Here is a 9,545-nt window from a genome sequence, read left to right as displayed (position 1 = left end):
AATGTGGCCCGTTGAGGGGGCCAGTATGCTGAAGTGGCCCTCGGTGAAATTGAGTTTGACACCCCTGAACTAAAGGAACTAACTTCATGAATTATTTCATTAATAATAAATTACTTAACATAACTATTTCTGTGCGTTAAAAAACTGGGTTCCCTGTCAAAAAAGTTGTCTTCTTCCACTCTGTTGTTTCCATTCTAACAGGTAAGTTTGTGTTGCTTTAATGTTAAATGTGGAAAAACCAGATAAAGAAAATTCACCTTCACCTTTGAACAGATCACAGATTTCTCTACAAATAAAAAGTTAAACTTTGTTTCTAGGTGAAAGCAGGTGGAGGAGATAAATTTACCAAATATGTAAAAAAAAATATAAATGTTACACTCTGCAGCTTTAAGTTCTGATGATGTTTGAGAAGAAACTGACCGTGGCGAATCCGCTCCCTGTTAAACAGACTGGCCTCGCAGAAGCTCCGCCCCTCTCCTGTCCTGTCGGTCACCTGACCTCCGTCTCCTCCTGCGGCGCTCATCAGGGCGTTCCCCAGGACCTTCAGACACAAAACCAGCCATTAGCGCCGACTGACACCAGCAGCTTCAGGCAGAGCCGTACTGGACCGCTGCTTCACCTGTATGAAGTCGTTCAGGACGGCTTTGGTGGTCATGTGACCGTTGACGCGGTTGTTTCCACGCAGGAAGTAAGGTCTGAGGTGATGCAGCAGAGAATTTGTGTCGGGCGACTCGTCGCTACCCTCCTTACTGCTGTAGATACACTGACCACCCTGAAACCCAGAACCAGCTGTTAGTTCGGTTGGAATAAAAACAAAACACAATCAGCAAAGTTAGCTGGAAACAAGAGAAGAAAACAGCTTAAAATCATAATTTATTAAAACATGAAGGACCAGGAACATCAGAGAACTAAAGTTTGGCTTCATACCTTAAATACTTTGAGGTTATTCTGAGGTTCTTCTATCAGGTGTCTGATAGCGAAGTGCATTCGCTGTCTGTTTCTGCACAGAAGAAGAAGAAGAAATCAGACTGCGACAGAATGCAGAACAAAAAGACGGGACGGTTCTCTGAAAACCCATGGGACAGTGAATGCATCGTCAGTGAACTCACCCTGAGAACAGGTCCAGGGGACAGTACAGGCTGCGTCTCTTCCACTTCCCTTTGGCCACCTGAGCAGGTGAGACAGAAACAGCAGAGCTGCTGGTGAGAAACCAGAACAGAACTCTAACTGGTCCCAGTGGTCCAGTGACCTGGTTCTGCCTCCGCTCTTTAGCTGAAACATCTCTCCTGGATTCCTGGACATTATTTAGTTTTTCATTTTTTCAGAACTCTGATAAGTGGATAGTTACTTCTTCTTTTGCTTTTAACTCTAATAAACCTTTTAAACTAAACTCAGTCATTTTATCTCCAACATCAGATTAAAATGTTCTAATGCTCAGCTGGTTGATATTTGCATCTTCACCACTAGATGTCAGCATCCCTTCAGCATAGCTCTTGTGGTTTAATGAGGAAGATGCAGTAAAACCTGTCTGACTTCAGTCAGGAGGATTTCCTGTCCATCAGAGCAGAAAGAGAGACAATCTGAGAATGTTCTCCAGCTGACAGGAGGAACATGTTTACGTTCTTCTGCAGCTTTCCCCCGAGGAACCAGCTCAGAAACAAACAGAGCGGCTTTTGTTTTTAGATCAGACTGATACAGCTTTGCATTCTGCATGTCTCAGAACAGAGGCGTTGATTCACCACAGGCCGGGGCGGATCAAACATCAGAGCGCGCACGCGTGTGTGTGTGTGTGTGTGTGTGTGTGTGTGTGTGTCCTGCAGGCTCTACCTTGTAGTGCTGGTGCATGCAGTAGCGACACACTCTGGTCTTGATGTCCTTGCTGACGTGTTTGGGGGACGGCAGGAAGCCACATTTAGGCTGAAAACAGAATCAATCAAATTTATTTGCAGGGCACATTTCATCAGCAAGGCAGTTCAAAGTGCTTCACATCACAAAAACACAAAAATACAAAGTCATAAAAAGAACATACATTAAATTTAGTCAAGTATCACATCAAATAGAGCAGAACCAGAAATAGAAGACCTGAGAGGTCTGGAAGGCTGATCCAACAGCAGCAGATATTAAAGCCATTCAGTAGTTTATAAAGTACCAGCAGTATTTTAAAGTCTGTCAGTGGAAGGAGTTTAGAACTGGGATATGTGCTCTATGTTCCTGGTTTTAGTCACTAACATAGAGCATAAAGCAGCATCTTTCTGGATCAGCTGCAGCTGGAGGACTGACATTTTAGTCAGACCTGTGAAGACGCTGCTGCAGTAATCAAGAGAAACACATGGATGAGTTTCTCTAATGCTGAGACCTTAGTCCTCTGATCTTGGAAACATTCTTCAGGCGATAGAAGGCCGACTTTGGAACCACCTTTAAGTTTGAAGGTTCAGGTCAGAGGTCAGCCTGATTGCTGGTTTCCAGCTGTAGTAACTTTAGTTGACTCTAAATCGTTCCTCTTTACATCCAAAAATAACTTCAGTGACGCTTCGACTCACTCGGAGCGTCACTCTGAGGGAAGCATGGCGGCAAGTCGTACCTTGATCTCGATGCAGAGGGGCGGGGTCGGCGTGGGCTGGTGAAGGGTCGGAGACGTCAGGTTGGGCAGACACAGAGCGCAGCCGCTGTAGATGTCCATGACTTTATCACAGCGCCAGGCTGAAACAGAAACACAGACTGTGGGTTCAGGTCCTGATCAGGGTCCAAACGGGCCTCCGTCGGGTTCTGAAGTTACACCCGTAGGTGTAAATCCCGGGGGGGCAGGAGGGGTCCAGACCCCCCTCAATCTTGGAAAAGTCTACAATGGTCCCCCCCAAAGAAATCATGAAAGAAACCCTTGTATTTAAACAATATCAATATAAAAAGGCAATAGAAACAAAGAACGAAGTAAATCTGCTGTTCATCTAAGAAAAGAATAAGAATTAAGTTTAGGTCCCCCCACACTATTGTTAGAACAATGGTTCAGCCCAAAGTGTAGGAGGAGCAACAACTGCGCTGCTGAATGACACAGGCTGCATTAGAGCCGCTGAAGTGAGGAGCTAGCTGTTAGCTGTGGCTCTGCAGCACTAACAAAAACCCTCCAAACTCTCCTATATACTTAAAGCAAAAGACAAGTAACACGATTTATTGACTTTCACTGCTCAATAGGAAGAAACACATCAACAATAAACAGTTCGTTATTTCATTACTTTGGCTGAATGATAATAAACTGGCACCTTATGCCTTGGAAATCAATACTAGCTAAACTGCTACATTGCTTTCATAGTCGTTGCTCCTTTTTCTGTCGAAGGAAGCCAATATTTCAATTACATTTAGCTCTCCAACTCTTACTTTAATAAGAAGAGCTTGAAACTGGAAGGAGCGGCTGAGCGTTACCATTAGCCAACAGCTCAGTATGGCAGCAGAGAGCAGAGGGGCTACAAGAGCTGACAGTAAAACAAAATAAAGTATGCCTTAATTTCTTACCATCTTCAACGTAGAGCCTTTAAAACCACAAAATAAAATCTGAATATTTTTCTAGAAAAATCTGGTGCTGACCTTTAAGTTTAAGTTATGATACTTCCCAAATATTCAATTCCTACATATTTATAGGTTTTAACATGAAAAAAGAGAAAAGTTTAAAGCAACTTAAGTTATAATTTAAATAACACATGACTTGTATTGAGAACCACAGCAATAAATCAATATTTATGAGGAATTTTATTCAGTGGAGTTACTTATTAAAACTTGTTTTTAGTCAGACCCTTAAGTTTTTGTAAAGGTGTATCAGAGATTAGATCTGTGACTCTGAACCAAACTCAAATCTAAGCAACATTTGAATCTTAGTTTGATTTCTATAAGTCTCAACAGATTGTTTACTGAGAAAAACACTTTTGTTATTCATTGCTACTTACTAGTCATTTTTGGTGGTGCAGCTTGAACAACAAACTTAAACCGCATTTTACTATAATTTTGCCGACCCCACCAAAGTTGCTCTTAAAAATTTCCCTGTTTATGGTCCCCCCAATAATGAGATGGGATCTACGCCCTTGGTCTCACCTGGTCTCTGATGCTGAATCTTGATGGATAACTGTCGAACGAACTCCAGTGGCAGTCTTACCACTTCCTACAGACCAAATGAAGACACAACACTTCAAGTTCAACGTCAAACTGAACTTCAAATCATAAATCTGATTTGCAGCATCACTGAGCAGCTTGATGCTAATCAGGGTGTACAAACTTTTTACCATATGAGCCAAAATTATTCAGGCTGAAAGTCCTCAACGGTCAAAAATACAACAGAGTATTAGGGCAAGACTAGGAGATATCTTTAAAATAACAGAGTAAAATCATAATATTGCCAGAAAAAAGTCGTAACTTTAAGAATAAAATCATAATTTTAGGAGAATAAAGTCATAATCTAAGAGAATAAAGTTGCAATTTTAGGAGAAGAAAAAGTAATATTAGGAGATTAAAGTCGTAATATTACCAGATTAAAAACAATGGATAGTGCATTTTCGACCCTCCTGGCTCAGGAGAGTCAAATATGCGCAAACATTCTTTAACTGCTAACAAGGGGCCGCAGAAAATCAGCCCACGGACCACAAATGGCCCCTGTTCCCCAACTTGAACACACCCACAGATCTGAACCATAACCAGCCGGATGATCTGCTCTGTCTCTCCAAACAGAAAACTTTTGGGTCAGAGTCTTCCAAAATAATGACAGTTAAATCAGTTTTCACTGTGAAATTAGAGGGTTTTTTTGGTCTTTTTTTTAAATATGATTGATGATTTGTAAAAATTGTGCGTATTACCCCACTGTGGACGAATTTTTCCCCCAGCAGGCAGCTCATGACGTTGGAGGTGAAGTCCACGATGTTCTGGATCTGCCTGAAGGCCTGCTCCGCCGTCTGCAACACAACATGCTGCTGTCAGCGCTGATGTCAAACCATCCACCAGGGGGCGGAGCCACCCGTCCCCAGTGACCTCACCAGTTAGCCGCCCATGCAAACGGAGCTCCACCGGACACCAGGCGGGCCCGGCAGAACGTGAGAAGGATAATGAAGGGAAATGAGGTCTGATGAAAGTAAAATCAGCGCCGGGCTTCATGCAAATAAAAGAGAAGAAGAAGAAACGCTGAACTGCAGCTGCAGCTGCAGAGAAACTGGAACTGAAAACTGTTTCCGCTTCAACTGAATGTTCTGGTTCTGCAGGTCAGAACACAGTCAGAACCAGAGAGCCAGGGAAGGGCATTCATCATACTGTTTATGTGTCGTAAAAAAATTTCAGTGTCATTTTATTTCAAAGGATGTGCAGAAGAGTGACATAAGTCAAGTTTGCCATTTTATGCAATGCATAAAATGCAAAGTTGCATTAAAATTATCAATTTTGCATGGGAGGAGGTCATTTGCAGACTTTTTTTTTCTTTTGGAGTAATGGCTTCTTACTCACTGAGCGGCCCATTTTGGACCAGAACCCATCTCTTTCTGACCCGTATGATGGTTGGACAGTCGCATTATGTCTTTCTTTGCAATAATAGTTTGAACAGATGAATGAGGCTCCTTCAAGCATCTAGGAACTAGAGGTGAGTCTCCGATAACTTGCATATCTCAGTTAACCTATCAGAAGCTTCCAAAGCTGTGACATCATCATCTGGGCTTTCCCTCATTGGTTAAAGAAACAGTAATCAAGTAATCATTCTGTATGTAAACTTCAGATTAAAATAATCTCTGACATTTTCTCTTATGATTGAGGCTTTTAGCTAACAAAAATATTTTGTTGATTCTGATTCTGGTCTGTATAACAGAGACAGATCTAACATTTTGGAACAACATGAACAAATCAGAACCTCCCAGAACAAAGTGGTTCTGGTGCTGGTCAGAAGAACAAAGAGCAGCTTTACCTGAGGAGGGTTCTCAGAGTCTTCTGCTGGATACTTGAGGAGACGTAAAACTCGGCAGTGCTGCAGGAACAGAGAGAAGTCCAGTTAGGATTCAAACATAAGAGTCCAACTTTCATCAGCAGAACCGTCCTGAAGCAGCAGAACCGTTCTTCTAAACCCACTGAACCTGATTTATGTTACTACAGAGAATCTTTCAGCCTCCCTGAAGCAGAAAGAAGGCTGTCCTGATCTGGTTCTTTTTTCTGGATGTTGAGCCGGGCTGATTTAGGTTTTGTCGGCTCTAGCGGCCTTTATTGGACAGCTGTCAGATAGGAAAGCGGATTGGGAGAGCCGGACAAAGGTCAGGAGGAAAAGGTCAGGGGGCAAAGGTCAAAGGGCCAGGACTCGAACTTGTGACTGACGCCTCTGAACAAACTCAAGCTTTGGGTTTGGTTGAAGTGAACTTTGATTTGATTTGAATGCATATGTGAACGCCAAGCAGACCAGAGACCACTCCAAAAGCAGGAAATGGACTACAGCGCAGGGCATTCTGGGTGAGAAGACAACCAAGACAAATGTGCTAGCCAAGCGCTAGTAGGAGAAATGAGTCATGGTAAAAAAAATCCTCCAACCGCTAAAATCTGATGCCACTCTGCAAGGAGGGGAACAGGTTGCTCAAAAGGTTTGGTTGAATTGACTCAGAGCAGAGAGAAAGAGAACCGCAGCAGCTGGAGATGGAGCAGATGATGCACCTTTGGTCCCAAATCAAACCGAATCTAACGGACTATCAGGAGCCATGTCTGTCCCTTATTTGTTGTCTCTCCCCAGGATTAAAAACTTAACAGTTACTGAAAATCGCAACAAAATTATAAACAAAAAAAAAAGGCTCAACAAATTTTGAGTGGCTGAGCGATCCCCTATTTGGGGTTATAAAACAAAACAGAGCAACCAAGAACATAATAATAATTAACATAATAATCATTCATCCAAAATGCAATAACGTTTCTGAGTTGTTAACCGTGACATTGTGTCCAATGCTGGTTTGTGATACTTTTTATTTTGTAATATTTTTCACCACCATGCGAAGCCAAAGGCAAATTTCCACATGCATTTGTGGACAATAAAGATACTTATTCTTAATAAATCATAAAGTTTAACAGAGAGATCCTGACTGTCCAGCACCACGGACAGCAGCCTCCCACAGTGTTTAGTTACTCTGGACAACTGATGATGTCCGCTGTAGACGATAAGTTACTATTGGTCTTTGTCACCATTTGAACAATTTTTAAAATCCCATTATATTATTTTATTTCAAACAGAACAAGGGAATTAGGCCAGCCAGAGAGTTTTAGGCATTTTTCCAACAGAAACTGCCCTCTGGGTAACAGCGTCCTGCGTGACTTAACATAATTAAGTCTCAACACAGAGTGAAGTCCTAATTCATGACTGACAGGTTAGCAGCTCAGTTATGTTGTTCCTTTTCATCACAGCTTTGACTTCCTCATAAGTTTTTAAAACACCAACCAGATGTGAATAGTGCTTCGGTTTAGGTACTTGCTGATACCGATGCCAAGTCAACAAGTTGGTACTAATACTTCACACAATAACTTCTAAATAAAATAATTTTGCTTTTAAAACAGCTCTTCTTTTTTTAAGGTTAAATCATAAATGGAGAAATAAAGATTTAGGCAAATTACTCTTTAAAAGTAGAGGTGTGCCGATCAATCGGCATTGGGTACATAATTAAATGTCTGCTAAATCAAACTCACCCATTTACTTAGTCTCTGCTATGCCAAGTGTTGAGACACTTTAGGATTTCCATTCTTAACACAAGCAAAGCAGCTTTTCTTGTTAAACATGTTTTGATATTCTCCTTGTGCCGTAATTTAAATGTCTAACTCCATTAGACAGTATGGCTGAAAAACGTATCACAACATAAGCGTTTTATATCAGTCGATTTATAATTATTGATTAGCTTATTGGTTTTAAATATCTGCCAAACTGGTGTTCTGACCTTTCCGGTTTTATCCACAGTTTTCACTGCATGCAGTTGTTTATCTTTAAGCAGTTATGAGGCACAGTGGCAAAACATGAAACTGCTGGTGTGCAAGTTACTCAACAAGTTGTTGCTAGGTAACCAGAGTGAGTCAGTTGGTTGATTCCACACCAACCTTGATTGAGAGAGAATGAGTGGGTAAAGTCTCTGCCTACATCTCCCAGGATGCTGATCATGTTTCTATTGCCATATTTCTTCTTATTGACTAATTGTCCAGGACTAAATTTCATTGTCGAAAAATATGCAGTTTCAAGCTTTTCTTTTTCTCCCGTTGCCATGGCAGATTTGCCTTCGATTGATTATTCTATACTCGCGCTCATGCTTAACTCAGAGCTAGCTTGAATTGAGTTACCCAGTTGATCTCTTCTGTTCTGAAACCAAAAACCATGAGTATCACAGAGCTTGCTGGGTTTATTCAGAGTATTTGTCTTCTACTCAGGGTTTTTAGCGATGACTGAAGGTAACCGTGCAGATGAAAGGTCTGGTATTTGTTCATCATGTCAGGTCTATAAGGTGAAATGTTGGAGATAAACATAGTGGAAAAACACCAGCAGCAGGAGGAATGTCTGACATAATCCTATCCAGAGCACCATGATGGATCATATCAAGGCGGTTCCTCAGGCAGGTTCTGACACGGACTCCCGTTTTTACACACAAAGACTCAATTTCACAACGCCTGGGAGTGTCATGGGAAAACCTGGAGCTGCAGCTTAGGGCTGGATGAGGATTCAACACCACCAGAAACCTGCTGGGAAAATGTTCCCAGAACAAACATCCCACTTTAACCCTGCTGGAAACCAGTAAGCAACACAGTCAGTTTAGAGACAGCCAGGTAAATTCAGATGAACGCAAACTTTCTCTTCCTGAACTTTTTGTTCTCACATCAATGACCAGCAACGCAGCATAAAGAAACCTGACACCAGGTGAGATTCACCTGGCGTAAAAAACAAACAAACAGAAAAACTCTCCAACATGAAACTAAAACCATCTGCTGGGACGTAGTTTCACACCAAGCCACCGGCCCCAACTTCCTTTCTCAGGAACTAGTGGTGACTTCAGATCTGGGCCCAACGGACTCACATCCCACTTTCACAACTCCACTTCTTCTTTTATTATAATTTTATTTTGTTATATGTATTTTTTTCCCCTTTTTTTTCCCATTTATGTTTTTATTTTATTTCACTGCATGCAGTGAAATAAAACACACTTTTTACTTTAATAACTTTACTTATTTTTTTAATGTTAATGTTTTCATTTACTAATTTTTTTATTATTATCCTTTGCTACTTATATATTTTTAAACTTATTATCCTTTGCTACTTATATATTTTTAAACTTTGCAACTTCACTTCTTCAATTGATTGTTTTTATTTACTGCTATGTTTTGCTACATAATTTTTAACTCTTCAACTTCAATTCTGGTTATGCATTTATTATAATTATTAATTAATAAATTAATTAATGTATTTTTATTAACTTCTAACATTGTCCAGGTTAAAGGAGGACCAAAATTGACATAATTAAAAATAAAAGCCGAAATATATATATATATATAAATAAAAATTCCCCTCTCACCCTCCGTGGGTG

At 40.9% G+C, this 9,545-nt stretch overlaps 1 protein-coding gene across 1 annotated transcript in view; it reads right to left on the bottom strand.

Annotated features, from left to right (window-relative positions):
• Positions 1-9,545, bottom strand: part of ippk (inositol 1,3,4,5,6-pentakisphosphate 2-kinase) — a 39,411-nt gene that overhangs the window by 21,164 nt on the left and 8,702 nt on the right. Inside the window, exons 2-10 of the mRNA XM_015046530.1 lie at positions 5,924-5,983; positions 4,836-4,931; positions 4,081-4,147; positions 2,582-2,700; positions 1,828-1,917; positions 1,110-1,168; positions 928-1,000; positions 620-772; positions 421-541 (exon numbers count right to left, since the gene is read on the bottom strand). Coding sequence (XP_014902016.1) covers positions 421-541; positions 620-772; positions 928-1,000; positions 1,110-1,168; positions 1,828-1,917; positions 2,582-2,700; positions 4,081-4,147; positions 4,836-4,931; positions 5,924-5,983 — 838 coding nt within the window. The remainder of the gene's footprint in view (positions 1-420; positions 542-619; positions 773-927; positions 1,001-1,109; positions 1,169-1,827; positions 1,918-2,581; positions 2,701-4,080; positions 4,148-4,835; positions 4,932-5,923; positions 5,984-9,545) is intronic.

This window comes from Poecilia latipinna, unplaced genomic scaffold (genome assembly GCF_001443285.1).
Source record: "Poecilia latipinna isolate Pla-1442-1.1 unplaced genomic scaffold, P_latipinna-1.0 Scaffold782, whole genome shotgun sequence".
Classification (NCBI taxonomy): domain Eukaryota; kingdom Metazoa; phylum Chordata; class Actinopteri; order Cyprinodontiformes; family Poeciliidae; genus Poecilia; species Poecilia latipinna.
The sequence above is the reverse complement of the archived record's forward strand: the minus strand, read 5'-3'. Positions and strand labels throughout refer to the sequence as shown.